Raw genomic sequence first — 19,447 nt, 5'->3', positions numbered from 1 at the left:
ATTGTGCTCCACCCATTCAGTTTCATGCGACATGCTCATTAACTCGAGGACTCTCATGATCTCATGACCAACAAATTGAAACGGACGAGGCATCGAAATATCCAGCCCTGCTTCTTTCATTCCACTCCCAGAATTCTTGCCGGACAGAACCATTCCGGAGCACCCTCGACATAGACCGCTTGATATCGTTGCCCGCTCCTCTCTCTCCCGCACGGCGAATGAAGTGAGATGCATGTCTACGCTACCTTACGCCTTGCCCTGCCACTGAATGATCTCGGGCCACCCCTCCTGGCTCTGCTTCTCGATAGTGCCCGCAGGCATTGGCAGGGCCTTGACCCCCTCAGGAAGCCACTCGTCGGCAGGCTTGCCGGACATGAGGTTGTTCTGGGCCTTGTACGCAACCTTTTTCTTGGCGTCGCGAACGGCCACAAATGCGTCGTCAACACCGGGCACAGCGCCGCGCACAAACACCAGGTTGAGCGCCAGGTCGACGCGGTGCACCAGCAGATTCTGGGTCGTGCGCTTGACGTTGCCCATGTGTCCGGCCATCTTCTTGCCGGGGAGAACGCGGCCGGGGTCCTGAGGGTGAGCGGAGGTTCTTCATAGGAGGGCAGAGGGCGACGACGGGGGAGGAAGGCAGAGAGCGTAGGGGGAAGTTTAAAAAAGTGGACTTGGACGACCTGTCGTAGACGTACCTGGTTGGAACCCGTGGAGCCAGCGGAACGGTGGGTGACGGACACACCGTGCGAGGCCTTAAGACCGTGGAAGCCATGGCGCTTCATAGCACCCTGGAAGCCCTTGCCGATGCTGTCTGTTAGCGCATGAATTGAAGAGATGGTGCTGCAGCGGGACCTCAAGCGGAGGTGTGGAGGGTGGTATCTTCAGAGGGCAGAACGCGGTGCGTGAAGGCGCTCGTCTGGCTTGCCTCCTGACCATTCTCGTGCATCCTGTACGCTCCTGCCAGCGTCGATGCGCCAGGTAGGATCTCGATCCACCTCCGTTGCAGTCCTCGCGGCTTCCAACATTTCCGGCAGCTCTCAAGCTCTGCACCGCCGGACCAGTCGTCCCACTTGACCTCGTACTGCCTCTCTTGCGCCCTTCAGCCGGTACTCACCTAGTAGCCGTTACGTCCACATACTGGCCTGGCACAAAGTGTGACGCGCCGAGCTTTGTCCCGACGGGCAACACTGCTTCCTTGCTGACGCGGAACTCCATGAGCTTGCGCTTCGGGTTAACACCGTGGGCGCGGAAATAGCCCTTCATGGCGTTGTTAATGTTCTTCTCGCGCCTGTCTGTCGAGCCCAGCTGGAGGGAATGCAGCTGCTTGGGGTCATTTGCGGGTGGCTCGGTGTGGCGGATGACCTCGCAGTTGTCGAGCTGGAGGACGGTCACAGGCCAGCGCTTGCCGTCCTTGTCCCAAAGCGAGGTCATGCCACGCTTGCGCGCGATAACGCCAGTGCGCTGCGTGAACGGCGTCCATGGAGCTTCTGGTTCGGCGGCGGGGGAAGGGGTGGAGGACGAGGTTGAAGACGAAGCGGGGGCCTCGGCGGCAGTCGCAAGGCCGCGCGCGAGTTGCCTCCTCAGAGAGGGGAGGGCGGAGAGGAGTGAGCGCATGAGGGGTGAGGGAGGGGCGCTCTAGATCTTGCGAGGATCTAGAGTGATGCGTTGAATGGCCAAGATGGAGATGGATGAAGGGCGCGCGACGAGTCGGGATGGAGGCTCGAAACACAACGGTCGCTTTTCCCAACTTTCGACGGAGTGTTGCCAGGCTCTTTTACGGTGAGGGCAGGCAAAACCACGTGAAGTGAGGCTGATATCTTAAAAACAATCAACGTGTGATTGATTGTGAAGTAGCTCGGTCATGAGGTAGCTGGGGGATTCGGTAATTATCATTTGTCTCACTCAATGCTAATAGGCCGTAAATCGGGACGTCGATCCTCATTTCACTCCGTACTCGCACCGTACGAGTACAGCCGCCCTCGGCCCCTGAGAATACTCCCACCCCTGCGGCTGTACAGCAAATAATATAATAATACTGCCGTGTGCCGTCGTATCCGCATCACACGTCGCGCGCTTCAGGCCCCAAACCCAACTGCCCCTTGGCCTTGCTTCCCGCTTCGTGTCTGGCAACTCGATTATTCTTTCATCAACCTCAACTCGCTTGTCATCGCATCTATTGCTCTCCATCTCTTCTTCTTCTTCTTCTTCTTCGTCGCCCTTCTTTGATACAGCTTGATATCGCTTTCTCTTCGCTTCATCACCAACACCCTCTCCTCAACGACCACGCACAGACCTGAACGGCAAGCCAAACGACACCCCCAGACTACCCCACTTTGCATCAACCCTTAGAATACAAGCCACCATTTGGCGGCATAGGTTGTAAATCACCGCCGCCGCTCAACATCCTCAGCCTCGTCCTCATCCTCGCATCCCGTTTGACAGCCGATCCTGCCACTCTTACTCGCTTCCACTCTCTCCCATCCTCTCCGTCTCTCTCTCTCTCTCTCTGTCCTCTCCCACATCTCCGATCTCCGACCCCGTCGCTGCCGCCAAGCACACGCATCTTGATCTCCATCCGTGCGCAGCGCCTCTTGCACACTCAACCTTCCAACCTCCACACACATACAACGCACAGCTTCCCGCATCACTCCACCTCCTCACCTCCTCTCCTACCCGATCAACCCCGTCAGCATACCATGTCATCCCAGTACAGCCATGACGATATCAACGGGAACGGCGGCTCTGCGCGCTCCTCCCAGTACCGCCTGCCTGGCCCCCCACCTCCTCTCATGGATCAATGTGAGCACGACTAGTCCGGGATGCGGCAGTCGTCATGAGCAGCAAAGAAACGTTGCCTGCGTCGCCTGCTTTGCATTGCTGTACTGACAATAAGCCCACTTGCGACCAGGCAAGCAGGCCGAGCTGCTGTCCCACGACCGAACGCTCGAGCTGTATCGCGAGAATGCCAAGAAGACAAACGACCCCGAGCTCATCTTCGAGTTTGCTGTATTCATGATTGACGCTGCCAAGAGCATGGTTCCGCCCCCCAACCCCGACGACCCGAACGACCCCGCAAACCGTCCCAATGCCGCGGCTCTCGAGAAGAGAGATGAACTAATCAAGGAGGCGACATCGCTTCTCAAGCGCCTGGCCGACCGCGGGTACCCCGACGCGCAGTACTTCCTCGCCGACTGTTATGCCAACGGTATTGGGACAACGCGCGGCAAACAGGACTTTGACAAGGCCTTCCCCCTGTTCGCGCTCGCCGCCAAGCACGGCCATCCAGACGCGTGCTATCGTGCTGGAACATGCTGCGAGCACGGGTGGGGCACAAGGAGGGAGAGTGCGAAGGCGATCCAGTTTTACCGGTAAGTGTTTCCGCGGGGCGCATCGAGCCACCTCGCCATGAGTCAATCGACCTCATTTGTGACAACTCGTCACATCGCACTCGGGCGTAGGTACGTGGCTGACGACCAGGAAAGCAGCGGTCGGTCTGCACCCTGGAGCGATGTACCGTCTTGGTACAGCCGAGCTGAATGGCTCGCTAGGGTTGAGCAAGCGGCCGAAGGAGGGCGTCAAGTGGCTGAAGCGCTCAGCCGAGCACGCGACCGAGGAGTTCCCGCACGCATTGCACGAGCTGGCTCTGCTCCACGAGCGTGGCATCGAGAACATAGTTTTCGTCGACCTCGACTACTCTGCGGAGTTGCTCGCGCAGGCCGCCGAGTTGGGATATGCGCCGAGCGCATTCAAGCTGGGCGAGTGCTACGAGTACGGCAAAATGGGTTGCCCAGTCGATGCGGCCCTCTCAATCCACTACTACAACATTGCGGCGCAGCAGGGTCACCGCGACGCTTGCTTCGCCTTGACGGCCTGGTATCTCGTGGGCGCAGAGGGTGTACTCCCTCAATCGGACACGGAGGCCTACCTGTGGGCGAAGAAGGCCGCGGACAAGGGCCTCGCCAAGGCGCAGTACGCTCTCGGCTACTTCACAGAGGTGAGTGTGTTGTTGGCGATCGAGCGATTGCGCGATCGCGAGCCGATCGAGGCGTTCGTGGCTGCGCGTGCGCGGGCTGCGGACACACGATCTGCGTCATCTACAGCCACGTTCAGTATATTCAGTCGCTAACACCACAGACGGGCGTCGGGGTCCCCCCAAACATCCAGCAGGCGATGAAGTTCTACCGCCAGGCAGCGGACGGAGGGGACAAGCGCGCAGCAAAACGTCTCGCGGGCGGCGTATCGGGCGGCGGCGCGGCATTGAACCGCCAGCGCGAGATGGACGCCATGAAGGAGGCCGGGGGCATGAACGGCAAGGACAAGGACAAGGACTGCATCATCATGTAACGGCCCCATAACCCATATCAACGGACTATACGTATGTGTCCACGTTAGCGACACAACTGCATCTCAGACACGAACCTTGCCTTAGACCATTCTCATGAATGACAGCATAGACTTGTGCCCGCAGCAGTGCATTCAGTGTCCACGTCGGTTTCGGACTCCGGACTCCGGACTCCGGACAGCGCGCACAGAAAGTGTGGGAATGGCGAGGAGGCGCAGCAGGGTCGCATGATCGCATGAATGCTAAAACTGCGGCATCTGATCCCGCACCATTGTACAGCTGCAATACCCCAGATAATGGAGGAAGCTAAATACCGCCGCCGCGCCGCCGCGGCGTCGCACTTGGGCGGTTGATGCGCGCGCCGGCTCCGATGCCCGCCGAGCGCGGCGTGGCTGCGTGCCGCGGCGTCACGCCGCCAATCTTGGGCGTGCGCGCGACCGCTTCTGCACGCATCTCGGCCGCCTTCTTCCGCTCGAGCTCGTCGCGCTGCTCAGCCATCTGCGCGAGCAGCTCCGTCTTCTTGTTGAAGTCGTGCGTCGCGCGCGCGCGCTGCAGCCCGTCAAAGTTGCGTTCGCGGATCGAGAAGAAGACGCCGCCGAGCTCAGCCAGCCAGTACGGGTCGACGGACGTCACGCACATCATGTACTGCTTGGACGTGAGGACCAGTTCGTGGTACACCACGTAGTCGGGCATGTAGCCGAGGCCGTATAGCGCCGACGTGGGGTGCAGCACGCACGGCGTGCCCTGCCGGATGTTGACGTATTCGCCGAGGTTCTTGACGCGTGCGGCCTGGTGGAAGTATCCCGCCGTAATGCATTTGCTGTGGTCAGCGAGTTCCTAATCTGGCGGCCGGTGTCGCCATGACTCCTCCGCCGCGCTCACTCACCGCACAATATCCCAGTCCGTCCCGCACGACACGACCTGCATCTTCTGCGTCTTCATGATGTCCTCAAGCTGCCCGCGGACCTCGCGCGCCTTGCGAAGAATCTTGGGATGCAGGAAGTGCTTCATGCACCAGTGGTCGCTGAAGCCGTTGTTCTTCCATTGCGTGTACACATGCAGGAGGGTCAGATGGTCGGATTCGGGGACAAAGAACTTTTCGCGCGCCGCGTCACTCTCCTCGGCCCTCTGAGGGGGACGGTAGAAGACGCTCGGCACGGACAGCATAGACACGATCGTGAGCACCTCGGCACTGCACCCGTTCTTCTCGGCCACAATGAGCATCTTGCCCAACGCCGGGTCCATCGGGAAATTCGACATGGCCTTGCCCTCGGGAGTTAGGTCGCCCAGGTTGTCGAGCGCGCCCATGTACCACAATTGCCACATGGACTGGATAATGTTGTCCTGCGGTGGGGGATCCATGAAGTCAAATTCGAGCAGGTTCTTCACTCCTAGCGTTTTCAGAAGAAGCACAGTATTGGCCAGGTTTGTGCGCTGGATTTCTGGGATGTTGTTGGGCAGCAGCTCGTTCAAGTATGCCGTCTCGGTATACAGACGATAGCAGTAGCTGGCGTCAGCGAGGTCAACGTGTCGATCTCACCCAGGACCCGTACGACCCGCACGACCTGTGCGCTGGCCCGCATTGGCTTGCGAGATCGGCGTGATCTGTAGAGCGTCCATTCCCACTTTGGGATTATACACTTTGACCTTGGCGTACCCGCCATCCACGACGTACAGAATGCCGTCGACCGTAAGCGACGTTTCAGCGATGTTGGTTGCCACGACAACCTTGCGCCGCCCGTCCGGCGTCGGCTGGAAGATTTTGGCTTGCAAGTCGGCGGGCATCTGTGAGTAAATGGGGAGCACAGCGAGCGGCGCCGGGTCGTCCAATTGCTCGAGCCGCTCCTCGATCACAGAGCACGTCGCTTCGATATCCTCTTGACCCGTCATAAACACCAAGATGTCACCCTTGGGACTCGTCAAGTGGATCTGCAGCACCTGCTTGACCGCGCTGTCGACATAGTCCTCGCAGGGTGACTTGGAGTGGAAAATCTCAACGGGGAAAGTGCGGCCAGGAATTGTGAACTGAGCGGCATTACCGAAGAAGTCGGAGAACTTCTGAGCGTTCATGGTAGCCGACGTCACGATCAGTTTCAGGTCGCGGCGGCGCATAATGACTGGTGTCAGAGTCCTGTCATCGCAAATAACTTACTTTTCCGCAACAAACCCATAATGATGTCGGTACTCAGCGACCGTTCGTGCGCCTCGTCGAGAATGATGACGCTGTACCCGTCCAGGTCTTGATCTGTGAGGGACTCGCGCAGCAAGATACCGTCGGTCATATACTTGATGCGCGTCGCTTTCGAGGTGACGTCTTCAAAACGGATCGAGTAGCCGACCAGGCCGCCAAGCTCGCACTCCATCTCCTCAGATACACGCTTAGCCACACTCATGGCTGCCACACGGCGCGGCTGTGTGCAGCAGATCATACCGTTCTGGCAGTATCCCTCCTCATACAGGAACTGAGCGAGCTGCGTCGTCTTGCCCGAACCGGTCTCTCCGATGACAATCGTCACTGCTGTCAGCATTGTTGCAAGCAGTAAACCCACCCTGGTTGTCGCGCAGTGTACGCATAAGCTCCTCGCGCACCGCAAAGGCAGGCAGGTACTCGCGCTGCTCCTTCAGTGTGCGGTTGCGCGCAAAGTCGCTCGCGCCCTCCTGCTTCTTCAAATGAGTGGCGAATTGAGAGCCGGCCTTGTAGCTGGCGTTCTCGTCCACGGCATCCTTCTGCCCTTCTGCGCCCAGTTCGGGTTCGTCCTTCACACCCATGAGGTTGCCCAGGGTTGTACCCGCCATGCTGGCAGCCTTGGCGGCGGCCTTTTCACGCTCTTGCCGTTCGCGGCGCTCGCGCACCAGCGCGCTCCCCTTCCGAGAAAACACCGCCATGTCGGACGTTGGGTCGCGCACGGCGCTTACCGGCTCTAGCTGGCGCGTGTAGATGCTGCTGCCATCGAGGAAGGGCGGTTTGATGTCGTGCGCGAGCACATGGACCTTGCTGTCTGCATCCTCTTCAAAATCTTGATCGACGTCACCAGCCTGAATCACGCCCGACGTGAGCATGCGGTTGTTCTCCCACTTGTCGTTATCGGCATTGTACTGCGCTTGCCGCGCTGTTTGGCGCTTCGCAACCTTCTGCTGCATCTCAGCCTCCTTCGCCGTCTCCAACGCAGTCCACTGCGCGAAGGGGTTGTGCTCGTCATCTCCCGCCTTGTGTCAGCGACAGCGCATCATCGACAACTTACAACTGCACCCTCGTCATCGTACGAGTACCAGTCGCGATCGATCCGGACTTGCTCCTCCTCCCACTCTTTCGCATCGACCTCAAACTCGGGGCTGTCGGGTCGGCTCTTCCGCCCGGGGGTCTCGTCCCAGCTGCGCTTGCCACGGAAACCAGGGCGGCCAGGTGTCTCATCCCACCCACGGTTTGGAACGCGCAAGCTCCCGTCACCGTCGCGATCGGGACGAGTCGTGCGGGGTGTCGGCGCGGCGTCCCAGCTCTTGCCACCGCGGTCACGGTCCCGCCCATCAACTCTCCGCTGGTCGTAGCGGTCGCGGTCGCGGCCGTCGCGCCACCGGTCACGGTCGTCTGTCCGATCCCTCCTGTCGCGATCGCGCTCGTCGTAATAGGACCCACGATTCGCTCGTCCCTGGAAGTCTCCGATACCACCCCGTTCCCTTCGCTCATTGCTCGCGGATACCGCTGTGCTTGGCTTGTTCCGATTCCGACGGTACTCCTCCAGCCGCGCCTTGGCAGAATCGGAGATGCCACCGCCGTGGCTTGGTGTCTCCTCCGGCTTCACACGCCGCGCTTCACGCTTGATTGGGATTGCAGGAACCTTGAACACGCCCCCGTTCTCTTCCTCCCGTCCAGCCTCAACCTTCATACGCTTGCTGGGCGGCTCCCCAGCTTCAGCGCGCTTCTGCGCCGCAAGCTTGTCCAGACCGAGCTTTGACTCGCGCGCGACAGGTGTGAATTTCGGCCCGGCCCCCTGTCGCAGCCCACCACGCCGCGGCGCTTCGGCCTCCAGCACATCGGACGATTCGTGGTCCATCCCCTCCATGTTGGGCTTAGCGCCGGGAAGGTTGGCGCGCGATGCGACCAGCGCCAGATGCGCCAGAATCCGCTGATGGAGAGACAGGAGAGGATCCTCGGCGAACTTTCCAAACGTAGACATGGCGTGGACAAACGCGGCACCGGATCGATTGCCGCGCGCAATGTCGACAACTCGTTGAGCCAGGGTATCGTTGGGGTTGACGAGATTCATCATGCGCGAGAGCTGGGTCAGCTCACCCAAAAGTAAACATACCTCTATCGCCACCTCGTGAACGAACTTGTCGCCCGCGTCGTCAGCCATGGTGATGGGATCGCAGAATGGGCCGAGTGAGAGAGATGGTCACAATAGAGCGACAAGGATGGGTGGCGGTTCGAGGTGGAGTGTTGTGAACGGGAGCTAAATTTCGGTTGGTCGGGAAGTTGGTGGAGGTCGTTCTTGACAACACTTCATCTCCATGCAACGCAAAGGCATCTCGGCCCTCGAGGCCGCGCGCAAGGAGTTGCATCGCAAGAGCCCCCAAGACCTTACTATGTGAGGTTAGGACGTTCTCACATGCTAACGGTAGCAATCACCTGACGGTGGCCACCGACGTTGCCTTGGGCGGCGGGGATGACGCAGAGGTGCTGGGCTTCGCGGCTTCTCTATTGCGGCAACTCGCTGCAACCCTCGACCTTCCCGGCGTGCACCAGCTGATTGAGACTCGAATTGAACCGGCGCTGCGGCCACGCGGCGCACTCGCAGAGCTCATCGTCACGAATCTTGCACACAAGATCAAGAGTCGAGCGCAGCGATCGTCTGAGGCCCTCACAGCCGCGGTGAGGCTCACGCCAACCTTCCCCAACCTCCTTGTCCCTCTGTTTACCGCCATCGTATCCGATTCACTAGGTCGCCGTTCCAATCTGCTGGGGATAACGATTCTCGCAAACGCCGTGCCTGACTCTGCCATTCCGGTGGACCTCCTCCCCCGGCTGATGGTGGACGTGGATGAGAAGGACGCCGCGGCCCAGCGATGCGGGGCTATTGTTGCGCTTCTTTCTCGTCGCCAGGAGGACGGCTGGCTGGATTCCCTCCTTCCCTATCTGGGGAAGAAGGAGAGCGCGGCTACGCTCAGTCGCTATCTCCTCCCGGCGCTGACAAAGGTGCACCGAAGTGCCTACGAGCCCCTCCTGTCGCTCCTCGATGAGGCGGCATCGGACGACCGGTATTTTGGGCCTTGGGTCTCGGCCGCCAGCTACGGCGTGTCTGCGGGATTTATTACACTCGAGGGTCTCCCGCAGCAAAGGCTAATGGAGGGCATTTCTCATTCTGACTTGACCGTGCGGATCATGGCGTTCGAGCTGCTCGCCCATTCCCGCTCCATTTTCGACTATGAGGTCATGATACTTGTCAAAAAAGCTTTGGAAATCAACACTATCGTGCCAACGGCCAACGGGCGGACGGAGATGCGGTCTGCAATTCACAGCTTCTTGAACACGACGAAGGCGCAGGAGGAGCAGGCTGTGCGCAACCTGAAGAAGAAGGGAGAGGTGGCGGAGCGTGCTCGTGCCATTCTGAATGGAGCCGAAGACTTCCACAAGTGGTGGCTCGACGCGTACCTCGGCCCCTCAATCAAGGCGTGCCGAGAGATGCCGCACCTCCGCAGTATTTTTGCCTTGCTCCTGCTCCGCCTCTACACTGAGATCTACGGACCGTCAGTATACGAGCGAGTATTTACGGCAGAGCGCGTAGCAGACCTCATCGCATGCCAGGCGAGTGAATTCGTGGACGCCCGACTCGGCGCGCGCAATCTGTGAGTCTTCTAGCCCCTGCCCTCAACTGCTGACTACAGAATCGCTCTGGCGCCCCTCCCTCTCGCCGGCTATGAGAGCTTGGATACGCCCCCGGCGCAGCGCCTTCTCGTTGGCGCGAGGTCAAGCATCAACCACCCGCGGCTGACACAGGCAGACGCTGGCCGTGCCGCTCTTTGCATCCTGTTCACCAAACTTGTCGTCCCCCTGGGCCACAAGGCAGCGTTGTCGTTTGTGGCGGATACTATGGAGGAATTGGAGCGACACCTTCAGAAGGCCGAAGATAACGTCGCCCGAGGTATCGTTGAATATCCATTGCACGGCCCCCTGAGTGTCCTCGTGTATGTCTGAGTACAGCGCGAGGTGGCGTTCTGACAACAGTGACCTTGTCCGCTGCCTTGACCTCTCTACATCGGAGGCACAAGCTGCCTGGAGTTCCACCTTTCATGCACTCAACGCCATTGTTCATCGCGTATGGGGTGTCACTCGAAAAGTACTGTCTCTCGGACCCGAGGACGAAGGCACGAGTCACGAGATTGCCCGCGCATTTGACGTCCTGGAAGAGGAAGATGAGGAGGGTGATCACACCAACCTTCTCTCTGGGAGCTGGCGCGCCGCTCGCGAAGCAGCGTGCGTCAATTGTCAGCCGATATCTTGCTGACAGCAGCGAACTTCTGTCAGCCATCATTACTGTGCCTCTCCACGAGGGCCAGACAGTGTGGAATGAAGCTGAGGTAGACGCAGCTGGCCGCACGTTTTTGTTGTGGCTTCATGAGATCCGCCACAGAGGAACCTTTTCGAGCATTGCTCCCGCCTTTGGCACCGTCGTCGAGGCCGTGCAACGCATCCCATCCCTCTCGCACCTCGTGAGGGTGTGGGTTGACTCCTTGCTGGATACCGTGGCTGAGGGCAAGTTGAGCACGCTCCGCCGCTCCGCTGCGCTACCTTACACCTTCCTCGCGCTTCTGTCAGACCGGACACAGCGGGATCGTGCTATCAACACCCTGCTCTCCATGGCATCCCTCTCATCCTCCACCTCCGACCCGACGAAGGTACATTCCATGAACATCCTCAAAGTTGTGCTGTTGGACGCGAAGCAGGCACATCTACTTCCCCTCTATCTCGAAAGGACGCTGATAACGTCTCTCCAGGCATTCGGAAGCGCAAACTGGGCTGTGCGCAACGTCGCCCTAATTCTGTTCTCGACCCTTACGAATCGCGCCCTCTCAACGTCGCGCCCGCAAGACGACAGCGGGCGAGCAGCCTTGGACGCGAGACAAACTTTGGCGAGCTGGCATCAGAAGTATCCGAACCTGCTTCCCTACATCATCCAGACCCTCCGCAACGTCCGTGGACGCGGCCCTCTCTCACTGGGAGAGCACTCGCCCCTCTTCCCGCTCCTAATTATCATTCGCTCCCTCCGCTGGAGCGTGGATGGTGAAGCTCTCGCGGCCTCCCTATACCCCGCCGTTGAACCATTTTTGAGCTCGCGCGAGTGGATGGTACGCGCCGCGGCCGCTCAGGCTCTCTCCTCCCTCTTGTCGCCGGAGGCAGGCCTGGATAAGGCCAAGGTGACAGCCACGCGCATCTCTCACGCGAGCGACGAGCCCAACCTTCTGCACGGGCGGTTGCTGTTCCTCCGCCGCCTGCTCGAGGATGTGGTGGACCGTGCAGATGGTGTCGCGCCGCGTCTGCGCGACGCCTTGGGTGAGAGGGCACACCCTATGATCTCAGCAGCGATTCTGGATTGCGTGGTTGCCTATGGTCGCGTCTGTCCGACCGGCAAGGGAAGCGACGAGAGCGACGGGCTCCTGCCCGCGGCAGCGGCGGCGGCGCGTGGGTTCCTCACCGCTCGACCCACTGTAGGCTCTGATCTCCTCCACACTGCTGCCGCGCGTGTGCTCATACTTGCGGGCGAAACGGTGTCTCTTTTGAAGCCGAGCGTGCCCGAAGATGCGCAGCTGCTCGCTCTAGAAGCGATGGAGCACACGCCCGCGACCCTGGCCGCTGTGATCCACTTGGCAAGGAGAGGGAGCAACGCTGTCCGTACCGCTGCGCTGGAGGCACTGGCCGACTGGCCCGATTGCGGCGCAGACATCCTCACCTTGCGTGAAGAGATGCTCAGGCTCGCGGCCCACGCACGGAGCGTGCCGCTGAAAGAAGCGGCGCTTAGTGCTGTAGGTCGCGCCTTCGCGTCGACGCCCGCCAATGCCGAGTGGTCGACGCTGGCGGAACTCGTCGCCGATGCTGCAGATGAGAGCCAGGTGAGTATCAGTCTGCAGTTAGCCTCAAGCTGACGGCAGTCGGAGCCGCGGCGCGAGTCCGCACTGTCGGCGCTTACGTCTCTCGCACCCATCATCTTCACTCTTCCAACGCCGGTCCGAGGCCGCCTCTTGCGTTCTCTCCTCGCACTACTGGAGGACGACGACTTGGAGATCCGATCTGGTGCCGCGGCTGTTATGAGTGCTGCGCGTGGGCAGAAGCCTGTTGATCAGCACAGCGCTGTGGATGCTTGGTGGGAGTGGGTTGGGGCACATGTTGGGGAGGAGCGAGAGGAATGGGAGGGCTGGCTGTGGAGTTTGGTGCTGCCCCCACAGCAAACCAGTGCCGAAGCACGCCTCTTTGTCGAGGAGCCACCCAACCTGTTCCGCAACGCTGTGGCGGTAGCAGAGCGGGCCGCCAATGTGCTTGCCACTCTTGGCGGTGATTCCGCCGGCAGGAGACAGGCACTTGCAGTGGTGGACAGGATAGAGGATGGTGCAGCTTACGCACCAATTGACGCAGGATGGGCTGCTGCGCACATCCGTAGACGGCGTGCAGCGGCGGTCCGCACAGCGCTCGGTCTATAATCATATTTTGGGAACCCCGTACTCCCACACTCTGAATGTAGCCAAAGTAACCTGCATATCGTTGTTTTTTTATCTTCCTACTGACACCCGCTACATGCCTGACGTCGCTTAGAGCTTAGCCTCCTTGCGGACCTTGGCGCCCATCTTGATCTCGTTCTGGTGGATGCGGGCAGCGCGCTCGGTGATGTAGGGGAGACGGTCGCGGAGCTCGACCTTGGCGACCTGCTGGATGTGGACCTCGTCGGGGCCGTCGGCGTAGCGGAGGGTACGGGCGTGGGCGTACATGGAAGCAAGGGGCTGGTCCTGCGAGATACCCTCGGCGCCGTGAACCTGCATGGCGCGGTCGATGACCTGGAGGGCCATGGAGGGGACGGAGAACTTGGCAATACCAATGTCCTTGAGGGCGCCCTTGGCCTTGTGGAGGTCGATCTGGCGGGCGGCGGCGACGACGAGGAAACGGGCGGCCTCGATCTCGGCGCGCGACTTGGCAATGTCGGCGAGGACGGTGCCGTGCTCGTTGAGCTGCTTGCCAAAGGTCTTGCGGGCGGGGTTGGAGACGCGGATCTCCATGAGGTCGAGGGCGCGGTTAGCGACACCGATGGAGCGCATGCAGTGGTGGATGCGGCCGGGGCCGAGACGGGCCTGGAGCATCTCGAAGCCGCGGCCGAGGTTGGACTCGACACCGCCGACGATGGCGGTCTTGGGGTCCAGCTCGACGTTGTTGTAGATGACCTCGCAGTGGCCCTCGGGGGCGTCGTCGTAGCCGAAGACGGACATGGCACGGACGATCTCGACGCCAGGCGCCTTGGGGTCGACGAGGAGGAGGGTGTGCTTGCGGTGCTTGGACGCGTTTCCGGGGTCGGTGACGGCGACGACGATGTGGACGTTGCAGCGGGGGTCGCCGGCGCCCGAGATCCACTGGGGGGTTAGCGCACGTTCACGGATGTAGAAGGCTATCTCGGAGGCTCGGAGGCTCGGCGGGACGTGCACTAGTGCGCGCCCATTCTCGGAGGCATGGAATGCGCTCCGGTCTAACATCGAACCGGCCGAACTCCGGTCGCTTGCCACACGTGTACTCACCCACTTGTGGCCGTTAAGGACGAGCTTGCCGTTCTTCATGACGGCAGTGGTGTTGCGGAGGTTGGAGGCGTCCGACGACGCGACGCCGTACTCGGTCATGCTGAAGGCCGAGCGGATCTTGCCGTTGACAAGGGGGATGAGGTACTTCTCCTTCTGGGCGTCCGAGCCAAAGCGCGCAATGACCTCCATGTTGCCGGTGTCGGGGGCCGAGCAGTTCATGGCCTCGGGAGCGGTGTGGGACGCGTAGCCCGTGATCTCGGCGATGACGCCGTACTCGAGGTTGGAGAGGCCGCCGCCCGAGCCCTTGGCGAGGTGCTGGAACTCGCCGCCCGAGAGCCAGAGGTTCCAGAGGCCGAGGTCGCGCGCCTTGGCCTTGAGGTCCTCCATGATGGGAGGGTACGAGGCCCAGCGGAGCTTGGGGTCGTCCGAGATCTGCTGGTAGAAGACCTTCTCCGCGGGCATGCAGTAGTCCTGGGGGTCAGCAAGGGGTTGAGACTAACGAGCGCGGCGAGCAGTGCTGGGTGACGGCGCGGGCCGGGAAATCCTTGGCCAGCGCAAGAGCAAGGCCTTGCTAATCACGAGCTCCTCGCTTTGCAGCCAACAGCCAGCCAGCTACAAATCCACGCTCGGCGTGCCGCCACTCTATAAACACTCACCTCAACGAAAGTGATGACAGTCGAGAGGATCTTCTTGCCGTGCTCCGAGAAGTGGGGCTCGATCTGCCGTTAGTCTCCGTCTCCGCCTCGGCGCTCACCATGGACCACGTTCCACGAGGGAAGTAGTGGAGGATGCGGGGGTCGAGGGACATGGTGAATGAGTGTTGTGTGCTGGGTAGCTGGGTAGCTGGGAGAATGAGCGTGAGCTGTTCGCTGTGAGAGTATAAGAGGGATGCCCACTCTGCCAGCGCAAGTCTCGTTTGAGGTGCTGGTGCCGGATACATGGCCCGGTACCCGGCCTCGCTCAGGAGATGGCCGATGTCTCCGGGAACCTAGCCGGGACAAAAGACTGGCTCTGGCGACATGCCGCGCTGCAGCTGCCATCTCCCAGCAGGCGAGCAGCCAGCAGCCAGCATCATGCCCACCGCTTTCGCCCTCTCCTCCCCCACAGTCCCCCGCATAGGGCCTTCTTGCACCACTCTGCTGACAGACCTCCGAGAATCACTCGGGCCGGACCACTTTGGCCACAGGGTGTGATGGGTGAGCTCAGAATCGAGGGCCCCGGACTTGGCCGCGCGCTCACGTGCACATGCATAACAACTCCACACCGCTTCCTCTGCACACTTGTGCCCACTCTCACGGCGAAACAGCGACGACGAAGGCCCGTTGCGCGTCGATCGACGAGCTCGCGACGTGGTCAAGGTGGAGGGAACGGCGTGCAGGGAGCGGGGAGGGAACGGTGCAAAGGCGCTTCTGGGCGGCTAATTTCTGACACAGCTCCGGCCATCTCAGACATGTTCGGCGTCCAAATATTTGGGTGCAATAGCGCGCGAGCGCGCGAGCGTGCTTACAGCGGACGGCGTCGAGCCGCACACGGCAGCCGATGAGCTGAATATATAATAACGTGCTCGAGACTACGAACCGCTGCACACGAAAATCCCATGCAGGTCTGGCTCATGTCTCATCCCATTCACCGTCGCCTCTCCGCCTTCGCGAATGCCGACGGGATACACACTAAAGTATCATACAGGTCAAGCTAAAACCTACGATCTCTCTACAACAGTCTGGATGGGCAATACAATGTCTGCCTAGTGCGTGCCTCGGACTGCCTCTGATGAGATGAACTACCGCCAGTTTATCTGCTCGGGTCAAAGCCCTCTCAATTGCTGCCACCACCACCGCCGCACCCTCCACCTCCTCCACCACCGCCACCACCCCCACAACCACTACCTCCGCAAGCACTTCCCGAGGCGGCGCACATCGCACCTGAGCTCGAACACGCGCTGGCTGCAGCACACCCGCCCGTTTGCCCGCCGAGGTTATGCACCCCGGCAGTGCACGACGCACTCAGTCCTGCGCAGCAAGCTAACATGTCAGCTGACAAAAATGACAAAACTCACTTGCAACGCCCATTGGCATGCACCACGGGTTTGTAAGCCCATATGGACCATAGTACGAGTGCGGCGCAACACCCCAGTACACGTTCGCTGAGGTCGAGGTCGTTGAGCGCGAGCTGGTGCTCCCACGCCGAGGCATCTGCGAGCCTCGGCGCCGCCGCTTGCCTGGGCGCGGGACGGCGCGGGGGACGAAGACATAATAAGTCGTGAAGGGATCAGGGTGCTCATAATTGACCTTCTTCGAAAACATGGAGTTACGAGCGCCATCGATCCGGTGCGAACCCTCGACTTTCACGCGGTTGTGAGTCGATGGGCAAAGCGCTCCTTGTTCGTCAAACGTTGAGCCCTTCAGAGTCATGACGTCCTGAAGAGCTCCTGTCATACTCGCTGCTCGCTGCTTTCGCTTCCAGAATTTGAGCGGCGAATCGACCAGCGCGTCAGACTTTAGGACGCGCTTCAGCGTCGCCTCCGCTTCAAAGGCCACGGGGCATCCGCAGCCCGAATAAGCTGTGCCGAAGCGCAGCGCCCAGCGTGTGGCTGTCTCGTCGTACGCTCGTTTCAGCGTCACGTCTGCAACTTTGTCGTCGTGGTTGATGAACCGCCCAACGTAACGCATCGTGTCGCGCACATAACCCGCGCCGAGGAGCTGGTGCGTATGCCAACATAGGTCAATGTCTGACGTTAGGGTGAGGCGATCAACTGACATACCAAGTGTAGGTGAAAGGAAGGCCTTGGGATGAACAGACATCAAGTCGAGGAAGGCGTCTGGGGAGAGTCAGGCAAATACAACAACAAAGACTCACGATAACGTGCCGCGGCTTTCTGGAGGAGATAGAATCGGTCGGGATTGCCAGCGTCTCGCCAGCGTGACACTTCGAGCCAGCCAATCTTCTCCATGCTCCCCACGAACGAGGCCTGGCGCATGATTGCCGCCCCAAGGTCGAAGCTGATGGTGGGAAGGTACGTCTCAGAATAAACGCGCGCGTACCGGGCAAGGGCTTTTCGTAATGTCGCCCGGGTTGTTTTGACGTCCGTACCCATCATGTTGTTCTGAAAGATGGGGCGGATCAGGCCTTCCTTTACAATCTCGTTCATCATAGACTGGATCGTGTGCTTGACGGTCCACGATGTGCGCTCGCCGACCTGACCGGTGGTGATGGGTGGGTCCGTCTTGGCGTTATCGTACCACATTGGCTTGTAGCCATAGAACCTGCTGGTTGTAGCCTCCACCAAAGCGCGGCTGAATGCCACTGATGCCGCAGGCGTCAGCGTGTCCATTTGATGCCCGGGTCCCAAGCCGGGCAGAAAAGGCACTCGTTGGTAATGGAGCTCGGCCAAGTCGCGTATCATGCGATCAAGGCGTAGCTGCTCGTGCGTGATGATGAAGGTGCAATGAGGGCATGGCACGGCCATGTTGTGTGATACGAGGCCAGTACCGGTGGGTGGTGGGCCGATGACAGGTATTTCAACGCCACCACCGCAAGCCGCGCAGCTCATCCACAACGCAGAGCGTGTGTCGTGAAGCGCCACGAGCGAGTTTGGGTGTGTTGCGAGTAGGATGGGTTCCAGCTCGGCGTCCTTCCTCCGGGGCTGCCATACAAAGGTGTCGGGGTCAATACGCCGCGCCTGCCATCAGTGTAATTCCTCGTGTGACATACTATGGTGCGGAGGGGGAAAGCCCCAAGAGCCTTCAGGCCTCGCAACCTGCCTCGCTCGCCGCCAGCTCGTTCCATGTCGTCCGCATAGACCCCCGGGTTAAGCATGTACGAGTGCCAAGCCATAAGAACGTCAATATCTACCCCGGCGATCACGCTCTCCATTTGCGCCTCGGAGAGAAAAGTCTGCCCGTGGCGGTCGACGAGTGGTCGCCCGGATGATAGCACTTCGTCTGCCAAAGCAAGGAGCGACTCGCTGGTGGCCCAGCGGTCGAAGCGGGCGGCAGCCCTTAGACAAAATGCTGTCCACTTGACATCGCCATCGATGAGTGGATCATCGTCTTCCTCCTCGTCTGAGCCTTCGCAAGAACCCCGTCGTCTTGGCTTGATTGGTGGCCGTCCTTTTATGTCGTCACGGTAAAATGGTGCGTCACGGACATCTTCTTGCAGACAGTGTAGGCAGGCGAGGAAGGTGAGATGATCGAGTATTTCGGGGATGGTGACGAAGGGCGGGGTGTAATGGGTGTTGATGCGAAAGGTGGCGGGGAGATGGGTGATCGGGTCGACTTGGGCGAGTGGGGAGACGTCCTTGGTCTTGGAGTTGCGGCGTGCTTCGAGTGGTGTGAAGGTGTGTGCAATCTTGGAGTAGGTGGGAGGATCGTTGGAGGAATACTGGTGGAGTGAGTTGACGCTGGCGGTGTCGGAGAAGACGGGGGTGTAGGGGGAGTTTGGGGAGTTGACGAGGGGTGAAGGAGGGGGCAAGTTGTGGTGGTATCCGTTCGCGGCGGGATTCATGGGGACAGCGCCGGGAGGGAGGGGGAGCTCCTTGTCCCGGTCGCTGGTCATGAATGGTGGTGGCTGGGCTGTTGAGAAAATGATGAAGAGTGTTGTGCTGTGACAGAGACGAGAGAAGAGAGAAGAGAGAAGAGAAGATCGAGGAGACGAGGATGTGGGTGGCGGTGGATTGAGTGCTGGGTGGTTCACCGTCCAGGCTCCAGGCTCCAGGCTCCAGGCTCCAGGCTCCAGGCTCTCCAGTATGTCTATGAGGGTTTGGGTGGGAATGTATCAGACTCTCAGGGTGATTTCGCGCGGGGGGCGCGGGGTTATGCCGCGGGGCGCGCGGGGGAATGGGCATCCACACGCCCAGTGCGCCAGTGCGATACACGGGAGACATGCCCGAAGACCCGTCGGCCGTGAGCGTGAGCTCGCGCTTCTGCTAAACAGCAGGCCAGCAGGTGAGAGGGCTCTACATGCATCGACCAAGTCGAGAGGTCTCGTGAGGCCGTCGTCCGTTCTGTCCCCATCCTGAATCCCATTGGCCGTTTAACCTCTGACGCAAGATAAGCCTAACAGGAGTCTCCTGACGCCTCGCGTTTGAGGGTTGGACGTCCGGCGTCGGCGGCGGCAATCTGCGCGGCTCACCAAAAGATCGACACACATCTTCATAACTCCATTCACAACCATCACAGCCACGGGCCACGGGGCCATGGTGGAGCCACAGGGCCACGGTGACACTGCACAGCACTGACTACTGAGTCTGGCAGCTTCAGGAATCTTAAGACATGTGCTAGATCCATAGAATGAGCGGACGCGGTAAGCTCGAGATGCCCGTCCCTCGCCCTGGTC

General features: G+C 60.3%; 6 protein-coding genes across 6 annotated transcripts; 2 read left to right on the top strand and 4 right to left on the bottom strand.

The window, feature by feature from the left end:
* Window positions 1–246: 246 nt before the first annotated feature.
* COLE_00661 (mitochondrial 54S ribosomal protein uL3m) lies at window positions 247–1,614 on the bottom strand (the record flags this gene model as incomplete). Its single annotated transcript, XM_018422821.2, has 3 exons — window positions 247–579; window positions 696–807; window positions 1,115–1,614. The coding sequence occupies 3 exons, from the start codon at window positions 1,612–1,614 to the stop codon at window positions 247–249; spliced, it is 945 nt and encodes a 314-aa protein (XP_018279760.1).
* Window positions 1,615–2,696: 1,082 nt separating this feature from the next.
* COLE_00660 (uncharacterized protein) lies at window positions 2,697–4,344 on the top strand (the record flags this gene model as incomplete). Its single annotated transcript, XM_018427290.2, has 4 exons — window positions 2,697–2,799; window positions 2,894–3,368; window positions 3,478–3,994; window positions 4,135–4,344. The coding sequence occupies 4 exons, from the start codon at window positions 2,697–2,699 to the stop codon at window positions 4,342–4,344; spliced, it is 1,305 nt and encodes a 434-aa protein (XP_018279761.1).
* Window positions 4,345–4,648: 304 nt separating this feature from the next.
* COLE_00659 (uncharacterized protein) lies at window positions 4,649–8,697 on the bottom strand (the record flags this gene model as incomplete). The annotated part of the gene is made up of 7 exons (XM_018420314.1): window positions 4,649–5,162; window positions 5,229–5,849; window positions 5,883–6,459; window positions 6,495–6,860; window positions 6,892–7,549; window positions 7,585–8,619; window positions 8,650–8,697. The coding sequence occupies 7 exons, from the start codon at window positions 8,695–8,697 to the stop codon at window positions 4,649–4,651; spliced, it is 3,819 nt and encodes a 1,272-aa protein (XP_018279762.1).
* Window positions 8,698–8,851: 154 nt separating this feature from the next.
* COLE_00658 (uncharacterized protein) lies at window positions 8,852–13,033 on the top strand (the record flags this gene model as incomplete). Its single annotated transcript, XM_018422822.2, has 6 exons — window positions 8,852–8,928; window positions 8,963–10,186; window positions 10,226–10,525; window positions 10,566–10,814; window positions 10,852–12,448; window positions 12,488–13,033. 6 exons carry the CDS (start codon window positions 8,852–8,854, stop codon window positions 13,031–13,033), a joined length of 3,993 nt encoding a protein of 1,330 aa, XP_018279763.1.
* A 108-nt stretch (window positions 13,034–13,141) lies between these two features.
* COLE_00657 (uncharacterized protein) lies at window positions 13,142–14,921 on the bottom strand (the record flags this gene model as incomplete). Its single annotated transcript, XM_018420782.2, has 4 exons — window positions 13,142–13,951; window positions 14,114–14,584; window positions 14,770–14,832; window positions 14,868–14,921. The coding sequence occupies 4 exons, from the start codon at window positions 14,919–14,921 to the stop codon at window positions 13,142–13,144; spliced, it is 1,398 nt and encodes a 465-aa protein (XP_018279764.1).
* Window positions 14,922–16,134: 1,213 nt separating this feature from the next.
* COLE_00656 (uncharacterized protein) lies at window positions 16,135–18,667 on the bottom strand (the record flags this gene model as incomplete). The annotated part of the gene is made up of 4 exons (XM_018425301.2): window positions 16,135–16,841; window positions 16,875–16,931; window positions 16,970–17,792; window positions 17,825–18,667. The coding sequence occupies 4 exons, from the start codon at window positions 18,665–18,667 to the stop codon at window positions 16,135–16,137; spliced, it is 2,430 nt and encodes an 809-aa protein (XP_018279765.2).
* Between the last annotated feature and the right edge of the window lie 780 nt (window positions 18,668–19,447).

This window comes from Cutaneotrichosporon oleaginosum (genome assembly GCF_008065305.1).
Source record: "Cutaneotrichosporon oleaginosum strain ATCC 20508 chromosome Unknown ATCC20508_contig01, whole genome shotgun sequence".
Taxonomy (NCBI): Eukaryota; Fungi; Basidiomycota; class Tremellomycetes; order Trichosporonales; family Trichosporonaceae; genus Cutaneotrichosporon; species Cutaneotrichosporon oleaginosum.
This window is presented reverse-complemented; position numbering and strand designations above follow the sequence as displayed.